This window comes from Pongo pygmaeus, chromosome 9 (assembly GCF_028885625.2).
Source record: "Pongo pygmaeus isolate AG05252 chromosome 9, NHGRI_mPonPyg2-v2.0_pri, whole genome shotgun sequence".
NCBI lineage: Eukaryota > Metazoa > Chordata > Mammalia > Primates > Hominidae > Pongo > Pongo pygmaeus.
The window spans coordinates 104,640,516-104,662,532 of record NC_072382.2 but is presented as its reverse complement, the minus strand read 5'-3'; the positions used below and the strand labels follow the sequence as shown (position 1 = coordinate 104,662,532).

Here is a 22,017-nt window from a genome sequence, read left to right as displayed (position 1 = left end):
ATATTCTTGCTCATGATCATTATAGTCAGTGTCATTATCTAAAAGAAAATTATAAACTGTAAATCAGAGATGGAAAGAAATATAGTTGGTTTACTATTTACTTTAAAAACATACTCTTGAAATACCACAATATTTTTAAAAATGCTATTTAAACCAAAAACTGTTGATTCTCACAAGCTATGTTTTCTTTATAAACAAGAAGGCTTTTGCAAATTACAAGTTCAGGCCCTGAAAGAGGAAGATCATAGATGCTATGCCATAACAATTGAAGGTCATCTTGGCTAGAAATAGTGTTCAAAAGTTGGATAGGGCTTGAACTTGGAAGATGTCTTTGTTGTGAAACTAGAGATGAGGGAATAGGCCTCTGAGGAAGACATAACGAGGAGCAGCATCAGCATCAAGAGACACCAACACTGTCACTGCCAGAGACGAGAGCAAGGTGGGTGCCAAATAAATGTCCGACTCTTTGCAGACCATTAACTGCCTTTCTAAGAATAACTGCCTCTGCTGCAATCATGTGAACTGATCTTCTCTGTGCTGAGTGGTCCTCACCAGTGGCTTTCCATAACTGCTCACATGTTACCTATGGATTTTCCAAAGAAGTCATGCATAGCCATGGCCCAAGAATTTGCTGAATCCTATTCAAACTGCCCAGCGTAGATGACCCTATTTTCAATGGCTGAAAACATGGTTATGGTTAACATCCCTGCAACTAAAGATGAAGTCATCAAAAAGGTGGTAGTGATATAGATAAGAAAGCTCCATTAGCAGAATTTGGATGAGGATAAAAACCAAGACAGCTCACTCCTTTTACATATCTCCTTCATTGCAACTCCTTCCTTTGATTCTGTAAAATACTTCAAAATAAATCCTCTTGCTAAATATAGAATTTGATTTTTGTTTAATGGACTCTAAAGACCTCAACTGATACATGGTTTTGTACCCTTTAGCAATTTTGGTAACACTGTTATCAAAACATTTATTTGACATTTATTTTCTGATTTTTTTCAACACCACAATGCTGTGATGTCTAGGCAAGGCAAGTATTATTATTTTATCTTACAAAGAACAAAACTCAGTCACAACATGGTTAAATGTTTTATCAAGGTTGCAAAGTTAAAAAGGAAATTCATCAGTCTAATGGTGGTTCTTATTTTAACAAACCCTTTACACTATGCCACTTTCCAATGTTAAGTCTTGGAAGTGTATAGTGTGATAAATGCCCATTCAGCAAATACCAAAATTAGGAAACTACACTTAAGAACATACCCAGTGCAAGCTGTCTCCATTCAATTTTGGTCTTCTTTACCATCTCATCCAAACAAAAAGAGAGTTCTCTGTAGCAAGTCATCAAAACAATACAACCTCTGCCAGTAATTTTGGTTCTGTGAACTACTTTTTTTTAAGACAGAGTCTTGCTTTGTCACCTAGGCTGGAGTGCAGTGCCATGATCTTGGCTCACTGCAAACTCCACCTCCCAGGTTCAAGAGATTCTCCTGCCTCAGCCTCCGCATAGCTGAGATTACAGGCATGCACCACCACGCCCAGCTAATTTTTGTATTTTTAGTAGGAACAGAGTTTTGCCCATGTTGGCCAGACTGGTCTCGAACTCCTTGCCTCAAGTGATCCACTCATCTCGGCCTCCCAAGGTGCTGGGATCACAGGCATGAGCCACAGCACCCGGCCTGAACTACTTTTCTTCATTTGGGGTACATATTCACATATGGGAAGGCAAATCAGGTGTACTGCTTAATACAATTTCCCAACTGAGCACTTGTTCTTAGTCTTCCTGGTTAGGTTTCAAGTTGAAATTGCTCTGTCCTTGGCCAGCTGATATACAAGACATTGCTTTCTACCTATGATCCCACATCCAGAATTTTTTAGATTCTTACCTTTCCAAAAGCATCCAACCTAGGCAGCTCTTTTGAATCATTACTCTTTCTTCCTGTACTTCACTATTTTCTAAATTTTCTTTATTTTTTCCCATTCACTGTGACTTTTTAATAATTTATTTTAGAAGAGTTTTAATTTTGTGGAAAAATTGCAATGATACTACAGAAACTGCTCATATATCCCACACCCAGTTTCCCCTATTACTAATGTCTTACATTGGTATGGTACATTTCCCACAATGAATGAACCAATATTGATTTTTTTTTCAACTAGACTTCACTTTTTGATAGGAAATGGTAAGTTTCTAGAATATGTGGGATGAGAGATATTGCTGTGAGCACCTTTGAAGAATACAATCTGCCACGGTTAGGTATAAGCAGAAAGCAATCTTATGCTTTTTCGTACTGCCTCTTTAAAACTGCACTGTGAACTCATTTTTCCCTACGCTTTGAACAAAATTTCAGTCCAGTCTCTTACTGTAGTAGGCTGTATTTACCTTTACTTGATGTTTCTCTCTGCAGGAGGATTATACATTCCTGCACTCGTGACCTCAGGTGTAGCCATATGACTTGAACAGGATTAATGTGTCACTTCGGGGCAGAATCCTCGAGAGGCAGCATGGGGTTTACCATGTTGTTCTTTCCCTCTGTCATGATGACAAGCAGTGTTCTAGGTAGCGACTCTTCCCTCAGTCTAGATCCCAGAGTGAACCACAGTCACAGCCAAGCTAAAATTGATGTGGTCTAGCACACCGCCTTAGGGTGTAGGGGGGTAAGTGTCATGTGTTACATAGTTCTGCACCTCTGGGCCTCTCTAAAACACAAGGAGTTCTTGTAGGCTATACTGAAATGTCAAAACAAAAAATCCTGTCTTGACATCCCATTTCTACTATTCTCTTAGAGTTATCTTTCTGTAGATTTATGTGCATGAAAACATTTCACAAAATTTTTAACTACATTGTTGTTTTAAAAATCAACATTAATATATGGAAGGGAGAGCATCTGCCCAGATCCAGGACCACAATAACATGTGGCATCCCATAAATCACTTAATGTCTGTGTTGCTTGTTATTCTCGCAAGTAGGAAAGTCCTATTTTAAAGAGGTGTTAAGAAAAACTAAACTATGTACGGAATATATAAATTAACACATCTTAGAGTACTATTTTTGGGTACCTTGACAGAGATATAACTATTTTAAAAGATGTTTTTCATGGCTTTGTTTTATAACTCCCAAAAGCTAAGGGATGATATATGACCAAGATGCCAAATAGATAATAGAACTGGGTCTCAATCTTCTCAATTACTTCCCTATTCAGCATAAGTATTATTTTTGTTGGTTTTTTTCCTACATCCTTCTGTATAATAGTAGGATAAGATGAAAGACAAAGGAAATTATCTGCCTTTCCTAAAGTCACTTGGGTGTCTTCTTTGGATCTGAAACCAGAACACACAGGCTTCTGCTTGAGGTAACTACTTCATCCCTCCCTTCCTTGTCATTACCTTCATTTAAAAAATTCTACTGCACACCAGAGAGCCACAGTACTCTGTCATAGTTTGTTTCTGTATTAGAGGCATCTTTTTGATGCAAAATCATGTACTATGTATGCATTGGCGAGCAGCAGAAAATATTAAAGCCACGTAACTAGGCATTTCTATACGTCTCATAGGTAGCAAGGCTATCAATATGCCCCTTTGTGAGAGTAATTGGGATGATGAAGAGCCAACTTTTGGGAATGGAGTTTTGGCAGTAGCAGTAGGTACTGACCAGACAAGAGAATGAAGAGGTAGATGGATATGAATGGTCTACATGACCCAGAAATTGCCATCCCTTTAATATCATTGACAAGCATAGATTATGAACCCTAATTCCTATTCGTATAATTCTCTTAAATGCAGATAGCATACATAAAGTCATATATTGCTTATTGACAGGAATACATTCTGAGAAATGTGTCATTAGGCAGTTTCATCATTGTGTGAACATCATAGAGTGTACTTATACAAACCTGGATGATATAGCTTACTACACGTCTAGGCTATTCGGTACAGCCTATAGGTCCTAGGCTACAAACCTGTACAGCATGGTACTCTATTGAATACTGTAGGCAATTTTAACACAATTGTATTTGTGTATCTCAACATACCTAAACATAGAAAAGGCACAGTAAAAATACAGTATTATAATCTTAAGGGACTATCAGCGCATATGCACATCTTGACCAAAATGTCATTACGTGGTGCATGACTGTATTTCTCCCTCCAGACTGGCAGCTCCATGATTGCAGGAGTCATGTCTGCCTTTTATATTCCTAAGCCCAGTAAAGCTCCTGGTTGAAGTGATGATTAAATATTTTTTGACTAGATAGACTAAATGAATACCACACATAGATCCAGCCTTTTGTCTTTTTCTCAGAGTATTCTACGGGTGTGAGTAGGCTCCTATCCAGTTACTGCATTCAGCTCAATGTCCAGGATTTCCAGGTATAGTGGGGTCTTCCTTAGCTCGAAAGTGATTCCTTATAGGCCAATGGCCTATGAACTAAGAAGCAATAATCTATTTCCCATTCTCACCCAATAAATAATGGTGAAGAAGGGACACAATTATCACAGTAAAAAAAATCCTATTTAAAAAAGAACAGAAGATGAGATGTGCAGTGGTCTTTGGTCTGTAGCAATGCTGGTAGCCTGCAAGACAGGCCTTATGAAATTCCCTACTCTTTGATCAGGCCCTGATTCTACTCTGTGGAAGGACACCCCTTTAACATCATCCCCTGAGATCTTTCTTTCCATCCTTTAGGTTTTATTCCATTTCTTTGGTCCTCTTTGGGAAAAGGGGCTGTTAAGCTTTTGCAGCTCACCTCTTGAAGAAATAAGCTTGGCTATCTCTAATAGTTTTGTCATTATCATTTATTTTTTGTTTTGTTTTGCATATTTTATATAAATTTAGGAAGAATATTCATAAAAATATCCATTTTTAAGTGTACAAGTCAATGAATTTTGACAAGTATATATACTATTACTTCAATCAAGGCATAGAATATGTTCATTACCCAAAAAGTTCCCTTGTGTTTCTTTGCAGTCAGTCTTCCCCGACTCACTCCATCCCTGTCCCCAAGTGTCACTGATATGCCATTGCTATAAATAAGTTTTACATGTTCTAGAATTTCATCAAATATCCAGCCAGCATTAACATCTCCAATTGCCACAGAGATGTTATAATATTGTTTAAACTGTTTGTGTGAGTCAAATTCAAATAAGAACTGCATACTGAAAATGACTGACATATCCTTTAAGTCTCTTTTAATTTCCTTCTCTCTCCTCTCATCCTAATAATTTGTTGCAGAATTTGGTTCATTGTCCTGTAGACTTTTCTGACGTCTAGATATTGCTGATTGCATTCGGTATTTAACATGTTCCTCTGTCCTCTACTTTTTGTAGATGGTAGTTCTATTTAGAGACTTTATCTGATTCTGTTTTGTTTCTGGCCTCAGGCATTTTTAAATGGGTTGAAGGATCATATACTTTGACATTCTTTTGGTTTTAAGTAACAGAGAATTGAACTAAATATGCAAAATAGTGAAATTCGTTGCTTCACATAACTGAAAATTCCAGGGCATATCATGGATTTTGGGCTTATATCATATAATCACATCCTGGTTTTTCTATTTTTCTGCTTGATACTGGTCTCTTCTGAGTTTTGGCTTCATTCTCCATACCTTCTCTGGTTCAAATCCATAGGAAATAAAATTGCTTCCTGGTGGTTCAATTTTGTGTCATTGGCACTCATTGGCCTGGCCTGAGTATGTGTCCATCCTGAACCAATTAATAACACTAAGGAAATATGATATTCGGATTGGCCAGATTAGGGTGCCATTGTGAAGGTAGTTTCCCAGGAACCACTTCAACTATTACTCAAAGACTTTTAGTCTTCTCCCATCACAGTTGGTTTTTAGAGATAAATTTATTTTACCAACAGAATTACTAACGACTTTCTACTATGTCTTCACATACAATCACCATTATTTAAAAACAGTATTTCCACTTAAGTGGAGGTGAATAGATTACAGTGTGTTTTGGGTAGTAAGGTCTAGGGGGAGGCTCCTTAGAACTGTCCCCCAAATTTCTCTCTACTGAGTCGCAGTCACCTACTGTCTCTTATCGGAGAGGTGAGCTCTGTGGAAATAATGGTAGAGCTAAGTTTCAATACAGGACAAAGTGATATGCAAAGGCAGGGAGAAGGGGGAGTGGGAGGCTGATCACAGGCCCAAAAAGAAAACGCGCAAGACACAGGGTGACAACGCATTTAAGGGGTGCAACACTTCAGGTGAGGTTATCGTGTGGAAGAGCTCAGAAGTGGAACTTGGTCTACTTTACCAGGTTATTTTTAACGTCAACTGCAAAGTATTAGTAGTTTCATTTTTTGGCGGTGACTGCCAGCATCAGAGCGCGGTAGAAGCTTCATGGGAAAGGTCAGGATACCCTGGACAGGATACAGAATTCCGCGGGCGGCCGCAGTCGAGGGGTCAGACAGCTTCGCCCTGTCTGGCCTACCTACGAGTGGCAGAGGCTAACCGGAACCACGCCCCTTCCCGGGACCGGCTCCGCGATTGCGTCACTTCCGGGCCTCAGCGATTCGCCTCCGGGTTAGGCTGAGCCTCTTGCTTGCTGTGACTGGTGGACCTGCCGCGCTGTCCGCGTTATCTCCTCCCGGTGAGAACGAACCGCAGTGTCCACCGGCGAGGAGCCAGCCCTGTCCCGATCAGAGAAAGACGACGAGGATACCTGGGAGCGGGCGGCGGCCGGGCTGGGCCGCGCCGGTGCGGGCTGGCGACTCTGCTCCTCCGCTTGCTGCTGTTTCTGGGAACTGGGTGCCAGCGCTGAGGGGCTTCCAGCCGACAGGGACCCCCTTCCCCGGCTCCCCTGCCCACCCTGCCGGGGAGGGCGGAAGATGCCGGTGAAGAAGAAGAGAAAATCTCCTGGGGTGGCAGCAGCAGTAGCGGAAGACGGAGGCCTCAAAAAGTGTAAAATCTCCAGGTACCATCTCCCCCCACCCTTCAAGGTTCCCTCCTCCCTCCTTTGCTGGACAACTGGAGGAAAAGGAGTCGGGCCCGGCCTGCCGGGCTGGGGCTGGAGACAGGTGAGGCCCCTTTGATCGAGCTAGGCTGTAGGTGCCGAACACCGCGAGTCTCCGCGCCCGACCCGACCTCGTGTTCGAGTGTGTGCACGCTGGCGTTTATGGAGGGACTAGAAGAGCCGCCCACGTTAAGAGTCTACGTGCCCTGCAGGGTGGGGAACAGATGCATATGTAAATTGCGCTTCCCCCCCTCCCCCCACCCTACAACCGACCCTCGATCCCCTACTCCCGTATCGCTCCTCTGCCTTTTTCTAGACTTAGAAGTGAGTACATATCCGCAGAAGGGTCACTTCTAGAATTTCTTTGTAGAGTGTGAAAAAAACAGAACATAAGGAATCTTGACAACTGTCTTGGGAATGGTAGAAAGGAAAACTTGTATGCTATAATTGGCCTCCATATTTAGTATTTGGAGTGGCCTAACCCGGAAGGTCCCAGCAGGAGGCCTTTTAAATTGCAGGAGCCCCATTTTCTGGAAGTATAGTGCCTCACCTATGCCAAGTCCCTGTGTGCAGAGTTGGAAAGGCCCTGCATGCTTTTTGTCTTCCAGCATTCAGGACGCTGTTAGCTCTCAGCATAAATTAAATAATTTGTGAGCTCTTGTACTCTGTGTCCTACTGGTAAGGAAGAAGACAAGGCAGAACTATATAGTAGTAGCTCTTTGATCCCCTTGTAGCATATCATGGAGGCATCACAGCAAAATTATATGCTACAAAAAAACTGCAATTTTGGTGTGAGAAATGGTTTTTTTTTTGTTTTTTTGAGACGGAGTCTTCCAGTGTTGTCCAGGCTGGAGTGCAGTGGCGCGATCTCCGCCCACTGCAACCTCCGCCTCCCGGGTTCAAGCGATTCTCCTGCCTCAGCCTCCTGAGTAGCTGGGATTACAGGCGCCCGCCACCACGCCCTGCTAATTTTTTGTATTTTTAGTAGAGACGGGGTTTCACTATGTTGGCTAGGCTTGTCTTGAACTCCTGACCTCGCGATCCGCCCGCCTTGGCCTCGAAAAGTGCTGGGATTACAGGCGTGAGCACCTCGCCCGACTGAGAAATGCTTTCTTAAAAAATAACCATATTAGCTGCCTTTTCATCAATGTTTGGCACTTGATATGACAACTTCAGATGCTACTATTGAAAGAAGACTGTAGCCAGGATTATAAGAAGGAAGTAATGATAGAGCTCTCCTTAAAGAGAGATCTGCTTAAACTGTGAGGTAGATGACTTATCTAGTCTGCATCTTCTTTTTTGTAATTGGTCGACTTTTTTCCCTCATTACTGTGTTTTGGTAAAGGAGTCTATGGAGTATTTCTTAGGCTATTAATGTGAACGATGATATACTTACACCTCTTGTTAGTCAACATTAGAATTTGACATGGTTACTTTAGTAGCTCATATTTTTATAAGATATAGGCAAATTATTATTCATTTTTGTATTACTCTATCTCATGGCCATCTTAAGTATATAATGTATTAAAATTATTTAAGTTAAGTATATTAAGATAGCTGAGCAGGCAGTATTATTAGAACTCAGGTGATATTTTGCTCTATCAATTTAAATTTTTAAATATGATACTTTACATTATTCAATTACAGAAGTTCTATCATTTCTATATCATTGTGGTAGGGTAATTATTTGAGTTCCTTGAAAAAAGTTTCTCTGAAGGCCATTCAATTCTGGAGGCCATTATGAACTTACCAAATTTTAGTTATTTTATGAAAAACAATGAAAATGATTTTATGAGAAAAATGAAACAGAATGAACAGAACCTAGGATTAAATAGCCTTGTCCCGATTATTTGGACTATTATTAACTTTTAGGGTTTTTTTGTTGTGTTTTTTTAAATCTGTGTAATTTAATATACCCTTAGGTCCTAAGTCATCATTTATCTTTAAAAATCTATTTAAGCTGAGGTGATAAAACAACTCTTAATATAACATTTTATTTTGAAATATTGATTCATTAAGTATCAAAATATACTTTGTAAGAGTTTGTTTTCAAATATTTATCTATTACACACAAATAGAATTTCTATACAAATCAATAGAATCACAATAAATATTTATACTTTCCCAACTACTAGGTTGAACTTCTTTGTAGTCTTTTAAAATGTGGGGAAATAACTTACTGATATTTTTGGATTCTGATACTGAGTGAAGAGATATTTGGGTTTTGTTAGCCGATAATTCTTATGTATAGACTACTGTTTCAAGTTGCAATTACTTAACAACTTCAGTTTTTTCCTAATAATGCCAACCGAAGAAAAAAAACACCTTTGTTTAATGTGAATGGAAGTAGTTAATTTTGAACTTAGTTTTTCTCTAAGAGTTGAGATGTGATAAAAATCTTAGGCATCTGTGTGTTTTCTAAGCTATTGCAGATCCCAACCCCCTGCTAGACTAATAAGTGGAGAGGAACATTTTTCAAGCAAGAAGTGCCTGGCTTGGTTTTATGAATATGCAGGTAATGAAATTAATATAAGAAGATATCAGTCATATGCTTTAAAAAGTTTATTTGGCTTATTCATTTAACAAATTATCTGTTACAGGCCTGCTATGTGTTAGTGCTGTGTACTGGGATGAGGGTCAGGACTGAGGATTGTGGTTAGACTAAAAATTTGTTGCCAATTTAGGCTGATATTTCTTTAAATATATATTCAGTATATATTTACTGGGAAAGAAGAACTCATTTACTATTAATAAAACGTGTAAACAAAGATTCACTTATTTACATCTATTGGCTAAAGTAGTATTCTGGAAAATAAAAGGTACACAGTAAAACATTTTTGTATTTGATATTGTGGAAAACACAAAGTACATAATAAAACATTTCTATTCAATATTCTTTTTTTGAAATTTTTCTGAACTAACATTTTCTGAAACTTTTGGGGAGACATAGTAAAAGATTTAAACCCCTCAGTTATAATTGTACAACACATTTACCTTTTAACAATTATCATTTAGCCATCCACTTCTACTAGAGATGCAATAGTAAGTAAGAAAATAGACTGATATTAATACAGTGTGATAAATACTATATTCAGAAGATACACTGTGAGAGTTCATAGGAGGAATATATAACCCAGCTTTTAAAGTGTCATGGGAGTTTTCTAGAGGAGCTAACTTAACCTCAGCTAAATCTTGTAACTGGTGGATGAAGAGCCCTAGGCCCAGGGTGGGGTTGTGTTTTAGAGGCGAAAGTCAAAGCCAGCCAGAGATGAGGCTGAAGAGTTAAGCAAATATATGCTAAAGAACACTTATACTATCTCATAAAATATATGGAATTTTTTTCCCCTTAGAATAGTTTTGTTTTTCTGGAGTTATTGATTTTAAAGCTTTTCTTTTTTCTTTTCCCTGTTTCCTTTTTTTTTTAACCTGCTTCGCTTTTTTTTCTCCTTCTTTTAATCACCATCATTCTCAAAATGTTTGTTTAAAATAGAAGTGTATATGTAGCTATTGCCTTATATTTAGTGCTCTCCACATTGAGGTCTAAAGTAGTATACTTTGAACTTGAGGTATAAGTTTAGGCTAATTGTATGGAATGTGAGACTATTTTGAAAGGGGGGCAGTAACTTTACTGTTGGGATCAGCTGAGTGATCCCAAAGTACAATTTTAAAATTGTTTAGTAACAGAACAGATTCTTTCTAGACCAGAAATAAATGCTATTACTGGCATCCCAAGACAACCACTAACCCAATTTAAATGAAGGGAATTCATTTCTTACTGACCTCCATTTAAAATGTTGACCCATTATCCCAAATGCCAGTTTTACTGGTATGAATGATATATAATCAAAAGGTCACCCATCTTATTTCACTTACAAAGGTTACTAGATAGAATAGAAATAGAAAATATTTGCCTCAACTAGGAACTTTTCTAGGTAGCATAAGATTCTAATTAAACATTTCTTTACTATATTAGCATTTTTAATAGCCAACATAATAATTGCATTATTCCAGGAATTGTCCTAGGTATATTATTTTTTCTTGTGACTGTTCTATTAAGTAGGTAGTATTATCACCACCTCCCCACTACGACTTTATTTTTTGAGACAGGGTCTCACTCTGTCGCCCACGCTGGAGTGCAGTGCTGTGATCATGGCTCACTGCAGCCTTGAGTTCCTGGGCTCAGGCCATCCTCCCACCTCAGCCTTCCTAGTAGGTGGAAATATAGGCATGTGCCACCACGCCCGGCTAATTTTTTAAATTTTTTGTAGAAATGGGGTTTCAGCTGGGTGCGGTGGCTCATGCCTGTAATCCCAGCACTTTGGGAGGCCAAGGCAGGCGGATCATGAGGTTAGGAGATCGAGACCATCCTGGTTAACATGGTGAAACCCTGTCTCTACCAAAAACACAAAAAATTAGCCAGGCGTGGTGGCGCGCGCCTGTAGTCCCACCTACTTGGGAGGCTGGGGCAGGAGAATGGCGTGAACCCGGGAGGCGGAGCTTGCAGTGAGCCAAGATCATGCCATTGCACTCCAGCCTGGGTGACAGAGTGAGACTCTGTCTCAAAAAAAAAAAGAAAAAGAAAAAAAGAAATGGGGTTTCACAATGTTGCCCAGACTGGTCTCAAACTCTTGGGCTCAAGTGATCTACCTGCCTCAGCTTCCCAAATTGGTGGAATTACAGGCATGAGCTGCTGTGCTTGGCCATACCCTCATTTTATAGATGAGAAAACTGAGACTTAGATTAATTAATTTGCCCAAGATCATATAGTGACAAGAGCCAGGATTCAAACCCAGGTCCTTCTGATTCTAAAGTCCATGCTTTTAACTACTATGCTTTTATGTATTTTTTATTTAAATTTTATAATGTTTATAATTATATATAGTTATAAACATTTTATTATAATAGACAGTATTTTATGTTTATTTTTTATTTAAGCTGATTTTCACTTTTGCAAAGAAAATATTGGTACTCTTGGTTAATTTCTGTCATCCATTCAATAAATATTGAGCACTTCTTTTGAGTCAGGCACTGTGCTGAGTGCTGGATATATAGTGCTGAGCAAGTCAGACAAGATCCCTGCCTTTGGGGGACTTGCCTTCTGGTGAGGAAGACAGTCAGTAAACAGGTATGTAGGCAAGATAAGTACAGATTGTGGAGAGTTATAAGGATAATAAATATGGTGAGATGCAGGAATAGAGAATAAAGAAGGGTTAGATGGACTTTCAGATAGAGTGATTAGGGAACGCCTCTCTGTGGAGACCACTTGGTGCAGAGACCTGATTAGGGAGGAACCATTTGTTTGCCAAATAAACAGTAACTGTTCTGTCTTGAAATGGGTATGTCCGTATTAAAATGAAGGCAATAATTTTGCCTACTGAGAATAATACATGTAAAGCCCTTAGCACAATACCTGGTATATAGTCAGAACTCAAATGTTATTATTATTAAAACAGTAATAGCATTACAGCATCAGATTTACTGGTTGTGTGTTTTTTACAATGTTCCAAAATTAATGACTCTTACGTAGCTCTTGTTGAAGGTACTGTGTCACTGAGCATTTTTTTTTTCCCTAAGCATCTGTTATGGCTGGCATGGTATTAGGCCTTGCAGATATAGCTGGGAACATTTCTTTATGGTTATAAAGAAATCAGGAAATTGATGGTGTTTTTCTTTTAGTTTTGAAAATATCACTAAACTTGTTACTATGGTATTATATCATGCGTGATAAGGCTGTTGGTTTTGTTCTTTCACAAGACCTCATTCTTGAGTGATATTTAAATTAATGATTCAGTAATATACTGGCCTATGGTAATTAAAAACATGGAAAGTGAAAGGGCAGTTTTAAAGTCTCATAGAGTCAAAAAATAAGGTTGGGATTGCATAGTCCTAGTATAGTACCTAGCTGGTGGAGTAGAGTGAACTCATAGTATGAAGAAAATCATTTCTATAGCTTCTTCAATTGAGTAGAAACCTGGTTGTCCAAAAGAGTTAATTAAATTTAGCTCCAGAGGTTTTACCCAGAGAGTAGTTTTATTAGAAAGATTGGAAGCAATGTTATTGGAAGGATTAACATTTTGCAGTCCGGGGAAAGCACATTAGTTACAGACCTTGCTTTAGACTTAGATCTGTTACTATTTACATCACTTTGGCAAAGTCAGTTGACATTTACAGACCTTATCTAAGTTATAAGGTATTATATCTCTATGTAATCTCATTTGACTTGCTTCTAACCAAATTTTAATTAGTAATCACCAAGTAATCCTCCAGTTTCTAGGGGGGGCTATACTGATATTTCTTTTTTATTTTTTGTATTTTTTGAGACGGAGTCTCGCTCTGTCACCTACGCTGGAGTGCAGTGGCGCAATCTCGGCTCACTGTAACCTCTGCCACCTAGGTTAAGTGATTCTCCTGCCTCAGCCTCCTGCGTAGCTGGGATTACAGGCACCTGACACCACGTCTGGCTAATTTTTGTAGTTTTAGTAGAGACAGGGTTTCACCATCTTGGCCAGGCTGGTCTTGAAATCCTGACCTCGTAATCCATCCGCCTCGGCCTTCCGAAGTGCCGAGATTACAGGCGTGAGCCACTGCTTCTGGCTTTTACTGATGTTTCTAGACATCCTCTTCAGCTTTCTCTTCGAATCACTAATGGCAACTTTGAGAGCAAGTATGTTTTCTTGATGCTTTAGAAAAATTTACAATATATTCACATCATGGCTTTTAAAAAAACCATTTGTCTTTTCCCTTAATTTTTTATTTTTTATTTTTTTTGGGACAGGGCCTTGCTCTCTCCCAGGCTGGAGTACAATGGCGTGATCATGGCTCATTGCAGCCTCAAACTCCTGGGCTCAAGCAATCCTCCCACCTCAGTCTCCTGAGTAGCTGGGACCACAGACTGGCACCACCACACAAGGCTATTTTTTTTTTTCCCTAGAGATGGGGTCTCCCTATGTTGTCCAGGTTTGTCTGGAACTCCTGGGCTCAAGTGATAATCCCACCTCGGCCTCCCAAAGTGCTAAGACCGCGCCTGGGCCTCTTAAATTTGAAAATCTGATTTTTGTTTTCTTTCAATCATATATAAGAATACATACTAATTTATGCATTTTAACACCTTTATTGTATATGTATGCCTTTTAAGTTATAAAATTAATACATTCTCATTTAAACAATTCTCCAAATATGTAAAGGAAGAGAAAGCGCCCTATAATTAATCACCCCCTTCACCTTTTAACACATGAGTGCATTGTTAGTACTTATTTAAACCTAATAACACTTAACATGTTACACAAAAAAATTAAAAAGGTTTTGGCTTCAGACTATGTATTAATGTCACCTTAGCAGCTTGGATCTCAGGCAGCAAGAATGTATTGACTTTATGTTGTGCTAGTAACCTAAATATGGTGCTGTCAAAGTTACCTGAGCAGCCTTGGTCTAGTCTATGGTTTATGAAGCTGGAGGATTTTCATCCTTGAAAAAGGAAAATAGAGGCTTCTCTTGACTCTTAAGAATAATATCTCAAGATTATATTTTCCAAATCCCATAGTGGTAAACACATTTCTCATATTATTACAAAATTTGTTTTATTCTTATCCAGTCACAAAAGAGACCTAGTGATGATGTAATTACTATATTTTGGGAATCTGATAACATTTTGAAAAAATGATAATTGATGTATTGATTTATTAGTGTTGCTAAGGGTGTAAAATAAGGAACAAGTTAAATGCCAGTAATTAATTTTTGGATGAATGATAGACACTAGCTAATTGAAAGATTAAACTTTTGTTTCTACATTAAGGTGCCATTAATGCTTGCTGTCTGTTTTAGAACCAAGATGATAAGGAAAATAGCTCTTTCTGGAAATGGAATGTAGTAATTTCCATAAGTCATTATTTTCAAAATACGTTTGTCTTTTTCAATAATTAAATTATATTTGAGTGTATTTCAAAAGGGTAATAAATGGCCTGTTTTATAGGTAAATATATTCCCCTTCTGATTACAGTATTGAACTTTGTGTTGTTTCTGATATTCCAGTAGATTAAGAAGCTCCAGCTTCTTTATGTTTTTTCATATTCATGCATTGTCAAAAATTTTATTCAGAGTAGGCTCTCAGTGAATTTTTTTTTTTAATGGATCGGTTTGAGTTTTTGTACTAACTCGTGATTGATACTAATGGAGTATTTCTTTGCTGCTTTTTAAATTTTCTTAATTTCATATTGTAATGTGGTGTTCAAAGAATACTTCACAAATTTTAAATTTTAAATCCTGTAGCAAATATTTATACTTATCAAAGCTATGCCAAAATTCAAATTTAATTATTTGCAAAATATTATGGTGTGTTCATGGGTACCTTTAGCATGACGATTTATGTTTTATGTTGATATTATAACAAAATATGTTAATTATTTTTGTCTTTGAAGGTCCTGATGAAGTTGTAGGGCCAGAAGGAATGGAAAAATTTTGTGAAGACATTGGTGTTGAACCTGAAAATGTATGTTTTATTTCTAAGTAGAATGGCATATAAGTGGGGTATAGCATATTTGTAAATTTCTAAAAATTGAGACACTTTAATCTTGTATGAAGATTTTATTTCTTCATGTTTAATATTGTAAATTTGCATTTAGGGTATTTTTAATCAGTTTAAGTTGGGCAAATGTGTTCTTTCTTGATACAAATGTTATATGTAATAGAGTAAGAGATTCTACCTTCAGAAACTGTTAGAACTTTTTACTTTTAAGAAATTGGCACATCTCAATTTCTTTATATATAGTTAATAATTCCAGAGGTTGTACTCTTTAATAGTTGAAGGATGGAAGTAGTTGTGTAAAAATGCTCTCCATGATAAATATAGACATGATTATCTCTATGCTGACTTTTCCCCTATCCTTTATGTTCTGTTCTTTCCAGATTATTATGTTAGTTTTAGCGTGGAAATTGGAGGCTGAAAGCATGGGATTTTTTACCAAGGAAGAATGGTTAAAGGGAATGACTTCATTACAGTAAGAAATTTTTTTAAAAAACAAATTTGATGGCCTATTTGAAGATCTTAATTGATATTTTGTGCTTCATAATTTTCAGGAGTAAGGTTTCACCTTAAATCAAATCTGTTTGATCTATAACAATTAGTTTGGGGATTGAAAAAATTATATTGTGGTCTTGGGCAAATATATAGGTACCCCATGTTTTATGTTCTCTAAGAAAGAACCTTAGTACAGTCCTATTAAAATTCCTTGATTCTCTTGATGAGTGACTTAAAAGCCTATGATCAAAGACCTATTTATTTACAGGTTGTTTGAGTGTAAGGATTTTCCTCTCTCAATACAGAATTATACTATGGAAGGAGTATGTTCGTTGGGCAGCCCTAAGCTCTAGGGCCTCCTCTCCCTTCTTCACTTTTATATTTGACTTTAAAAATTTGAAGATAGAGTTACATTATCCTTTTATGATTTCTTTATTGCCAAGTGAATTTCATAAAGGACAAAAGTAGAAATGTTGTAACCGCTCCCATGCAATCTTTACCCATTTTATAGTCCTACACTTTCAGTTTAGGATCCTGTCTTTGAACATTTTCATAAGTTATAGAATTGCACCTTATATAAATAATTTGATTTTGGCTTTCCTGAATGAAGTGTGCTTAATTTCAGAATCAATTAGTAATTTTGTGTTAATTGTATAGTATCACGTTTCTAGTGTTTCTGCAGGGTATTAGTTATCAACATTCTAAAATAGAGAAAGCATTAATTTATAATATTTTTGAGGCAAAAACTGGGGCTTAATTAGCTGTGTGGTTTCCTGTTGTGATTATGCTTTCATTAACACATGTAATTATTCTTTATTTTTTGCCTGGCCTTAAATTTTTTTTTAAAGTATTTGTTTATGAGGCACTGAAATTTTTAAATTTGAATTTTCAGTGCCTAATGGTTTGTAATTCTCTTTTTTAACTGACATTAACATGTAGACACGTGGATATTTTATATTATTATTATTGGGTAAAAGTCTTTGCTCGTATGAACCAAATCATAATTTCTTGAATATAAAATCAACCCTCCCACTTCCATTTTTTTAATAGTCTGAGACCCAGAGAGGTTACGAAAATATTTGGCACAGTTCCTTAGTAGTAGTGCTTAGTTAGAAGCTAGAATTCAAATTTCCTGATTACCAATCTATAATACTGTATTCCTACTTTCTATATAAATCAACATTCCTTATAAAATAGAGGACCATTATTTTTAAATTATAGCATTTGCTACCAAGACTGAATTCTGCCATACATTTAGATGTCATAATATGCCCAGTTAAATACATTGATTCTGAAATTCTTTGGATTATTTCTCACCATTTAATTAGCTTTTTGGAGAAGGACTAAATAAATATACAAAAGAATATGCAAATAATATAGGTTTTATACAACTCAGTGTGTTTTACTAAAATTTATGTTGTAATATGGCTTATTAATGTAAGACATTTGTCATTATAAGTGCATTTTGGACTACTACTGCTACTACTACTCCTCCTCCTTCTCCTCTTTGAATACTGCTTTTTGAAGTATCTCAGCTAACAAGTGGCTGTATATTTTTAAACCTAAAAGTTTCTTATTTATGTTTTTGCATAAGTTGATACAATATAAAAAGTCTTTTTATAACAAAAATGTGTAAGCACAAAGCATTTCTAATATATACTTCTGAATAATTAACATCATATGGTCTTGCGTACAAGAATAGAAACTGACTAGCCCATGAGCATGTTTTTTTTTTTTTTAGACGGAGTCTCGCTTTGTTGCCAGGCTGTAGTACAGTGGCGCGATCTCGGCTCACTGCAACCTCTGCCTCCTGGGTTCAAGCGATTCTCCTGCCTCAGCCTCCTGAGCTGGGACTACAGGCGCGTGCCTCCACATCCGGCTAATTTTGTGTATTTTAAGTAGAGACAGGGTTTCATCATGTTAGCCAGGATGGTCTCAATCTCCTGACCTTGTGATCCACCTGCCTCGACCTCCCAAAGTCTTGGGATTGCAGGTGTGAGCCACAGCACCCAGCCAAGCACGGTTTTTATTAGCACACCTTTCCTGTAGGAAGGTCACAGGGTATACAAAATAAAAGCAATTATTCAGCACTTAAATTTGTCCCAGAAGTTTCTCTTTCACTCATTTATTATTCCTTTCCCCTTTGCCCAGAATAATATACTGTAGAGCCTTGAAGCTACTGAGGAATGCTTGAAGTGAGCATTCTTGACCTGGAAAATCGTTGGTTTTTTCCCTCATGATCTGGGTTACCATGTGAAATACAAAGTGTTTTTCTTCAATTGGCCAAGTCTTATTACTCCTTGAATTTTCTTAGAAAAACTTGCTATGAATAAAACAGTTTGAAATTTAAACCAAGAAAGACAAAAAATCTGTGTCTTTAGAAATTATTCGTTGCTTAGTATACTTGGTGTTCTATATAATAAACATAATCTTAAAAGATAAAACTTTATTATCAATTCCCTCTGATATTTTTCATACTTTTATAATTTCACCTGGGCATCTAATGATCTCTTAAATCATCTTAAGATAGTCATGAGTTGTTTCAATTAATTAATTTTAACCCATAAAACTTTTTATAACTATGTTGGTCTGTTAAAAAATAGAAACAGTCTGGTAGTTTAAAACATACACTGTGTTAAAGGATAGTAGACTGTAATAATCATGATTAGTTATCTATATTGTGTAATGCTTTATAGTTTGCAGACTACTTTGTTAGCATTCGTTTGTTTTCTATTCATATAGGCTTTCTATAACTGAATTGGCTTTCCTTTTTGTGTGAAAGAATTTGTGGGTATATGAACTTGGATATAACTGGCCTAGACTAGCCATTTTGTAAGTTTCAGGGGATGAAATTGCCATATGCTTTTCACATCTATTCTTCCATGTAGTTTTCATCTTTGTTTAATAATAGCCAAATTTCCTTGCAAATCTAAGGTGTTAATTTTTTTTTTTTTTGAGACAGGGTCTGGCTCTGTTACCCAGACTGGAGAGCAGTGACACAATCATGGCTCAACTGCAACCTAATCTCCTGGGCTCAAGTAATCCTCCCACTTCGGCCTCCCAAGTAATTGGGACCACAGGCACATGCCACCACACCTGGCTATTTTTTTTTTGAGAGACAGGGTCTCACTGTGTTGTCCAGGCTGGTCTCAAACTCCTGGGCTCAAGCTTGTCTTACTATGTTGCCCAGGCTGGTCTCAAACTCCTGGGCTCAAGTGATCCTCTAGCCTTGGCCTCCCAAAGTGTTGCAATTACAGGCGTAAGCCACTGTGCCCAGTATTAATTTTAATTTAATTTTGTAGATATTTATATTAGACACCTGTATTATGTAAGGCACAATATCACTTACTGGTGATCACAGCGAGGAATAAGATGCAGCTTTTGTCCTTTAGTCATATTCTACTAGGTCAGGGAAAACATTACAATACTATAACCCAGCCAACCTTTTTGGCACCAGGGACCAGTTTCGTGGAAGACAGTTTTACTACGGATGGGGCTGGGGAGAAGGGAAGGATGGCTTCAGGATGAAACTGTTCCACCTCAGATTATCAGGCATTAGATTCTCATAAGGTGCATGCAACCTAGATCCCTCGCACGCACAGTTCACAATAGGGTTCGCATTCCTGTGAGAATCTAATGCCGCTGCTGTTCTGACAGGAGGTGGATATGCTCGCTCACTCGCCTGCTGCTCGCCTCCTGCTATGCAGCCTGGTTTCTAACAGGCCACAGGCTGGTAATTATGCTCAGCCCAGAGATTGGTCACCTTGCTGTAACCATAAACCAAGGAGAATGTGACAAGTGCTAGAGTGGAAATACAAGATACTATGAAAGCAGAGATGAGTAAGGTTAATTTCAGCTAAGTAGGTAGGTAAATGTAGGTGTGGCCTGTGAACTAGAACATGAAGAATGATTAGGATTTTGTTTGTTGAGGATATAGGAAAATGTTTCAGAAGAGGGAGATTGTGAGCAGGACCTTGAGGAAGGAAAGCATATGTTTGAAGGAAGTAGTTTGATTTCTTAGAATTGTAAAGTACATAAAAAAATTGCCGGGATAGGTTTTGAATTCTAATATTTTGAGTGATGGCTTCACTGTAGAGTGCTTTAGCTAATATGTTGAGAGAGTTTAAATCTGTGTTACAGATATTGGGAAACCGTCAGAGATTTTAAAGCACAGGAATCTTAAAAGATTTGGGGGATAATTTTCAATGAGCAATTGTTTTTAATATTTTAAAGTCATAGTCTCTTTTGAGAGTCTTATGAGAACTATGGCCCTCGTTCCCATTAAGAGGCACATGTACTGCTAGACACAAAAATTTGATGTGCTCTCAGGAGGTTATGGAATTTCTCTTCCTTCATCTATAGATACGAGGTTCCAAGGATACTTGGCGAGTTTTTGTTCTGGCATAGTGTACTAGAGTGGAGGTCTTTTCTCATATCTGCTAGCTGAAAGTCTGGTGTTGGAGCAAGGGTGAAATACTATACCAGTGGAGAAAACTGAACATAGACCTTTGAAGAGGACTGTACTTGATTATGATAATGAAAAAAAAGACAAAACAAGAGCATCTGACAACAGTGGTAGTAATTAAGCTGCCTGCCGGTAGGTTGCAGTTTGTAAATCTAGTCTCTATTGAGCCCCGGACTTTGAAGTGTAAAAGGAATGGCATGGCTTGACCGTCTGAGAGAGAGGGGAATAGGGAACATTTATATGATTTTTTTTTTGGTGGGGGTGGAAGAGGGGAGTAAATGAAATGCCATCATGTGTGTGATGTGACTGTCATTCATTTAGCATTTGGGGCCCAACTACTAATTGCCGTTAGCATCCTTCCCCTCTGTTCTCTCTTAAGGTCATTACGACAATTTCAAAATGCCCCTCTGCACATTTTCAAATACCCCTAGAAGTAGATGGTATTGGTCTGGTCGAGAAAGCTTATTTGGAGGAAGTTCTAAATCCAGAACTTTGTGACACAATTCTTCGTGTTACACATCAGTGTGTCACAGCACAGTCACTGGGACTTACGGATTAGGAAGAGAGCCTCACTTACATCTAATACATGCATGAAACTTCTTCTCACTTTAAAGGTCTTTAATGAAACACAAGTTCAAAAGCGTCCCTTTGTAATCAGTTGCTTAGCAATACCAGGAAATTAATTTCCAAGTCCTAACTTTGAAATTAAAACCCATTTCTTCTCTTTCTAACTACAGTGGTCTTGGAGAATGGTGTATTGTATTGTGCCAGTGTTCCCTAAAATCTGTGTGGTTTTATTTGGTTGTTATTTGGAAAACTATCTCTTGCTTTCCATAGTACGCTAGTTAAGTATGCATTTCTTTTTATTTCGGAGGAAATATTCTTTTTTCTAAACTTCCCAATTTCTGAGGTATCGATGTTAGTATTTTGGAGCTAGATTCGATATAAAAATTGTATTGCTGTTAGTAACTGCTTCGGTATGTTAGTTTTGCCAAATGTGTTCACAGTCTTCATGATACTGTTAATAAATATGGAGGTTCGTGCTCTTATTCTTTTTTTTTAATTTGAGACGGAGTCTTGCTCAGTCACCCAGGCTGGAGTGCAGTGGCGCGATCTCGGCTCACTGCAAGCTCCGCCTCCTGGGTTCACGCCATTCTCCTGCCTCAGACTCCTGAGTAGCTGGGACTACAGGCACCTGCCACCACACCCAGCTAATTTTTTTTGTATTTTTAGTAGAGACGGGGTTTCACCATGTTAGCTGGGATGGTCTTGATCTCCTGACCTCGTGATCCACCCGCCTCGACCTCCCAAAGTACTGGAATTACAGGCGTGAGCCACTGTGCTGGCCTATTCTTTTTTTACTACAAAAATGTCTGTCGGATTCTTTCTCTGCTCAAGATTTATAGTAGACCATTAGGAATGGTATGATGTAGTTTCTACCAAGGTGTGTAGTGTAGGTGATTTTTAATCCATTTGCCTCAAAAGAAGCATGTCAAGGACTGTGCTAAGCATTTAACACATGGATTCTCATTTAATCTTTATGGTTGTCCTATGAAATTATTATTGTTACCAT

At 37.8% G+C, this 22,017-nt stretch overlaps 1 protein-coding gene across 3 annotated transcripts in view; it reads left to right on the top strand.

Annotated features, from left to right (window-relative positions):
* DCUN1D5 (defective in cullin neddylation 1 domain containing 5) overlaps positions 1 to 22,017 on the top strand; it is a 36,638-nt gene continuing 14,621 nt past the window's right edge. Inside the window, exons 1-4 of one of the 3 annotated variants that reach the window (XM_054439097.2) lie at positions 1 to 6,927; positions 9,390 to 9,481; positions 15,381 to 15,451; positions 15,868 to 15,959. In XM_054439097.2, the coding sequence (XP_054295072.1) occupies positions 6,842 to 6,927; positions 9,390 to 9,481; positions 15,381 to 15,451; positions 15,868 to 15,959 (341 nt within the window). In that variant the 5' untranslated portion in view covers positions 1 to 6,841. Of the gene's footprint in view, positions 7,031 to 9,389; positions 9,482 to 15,380; positions 15,452 to 15,867; positions 15,960 to 22,017 lie in introns of those variants that run through there. The other 2 variants (XM_054439099.2, XM_054439098.2) reach the window with 2 other exon arrangements.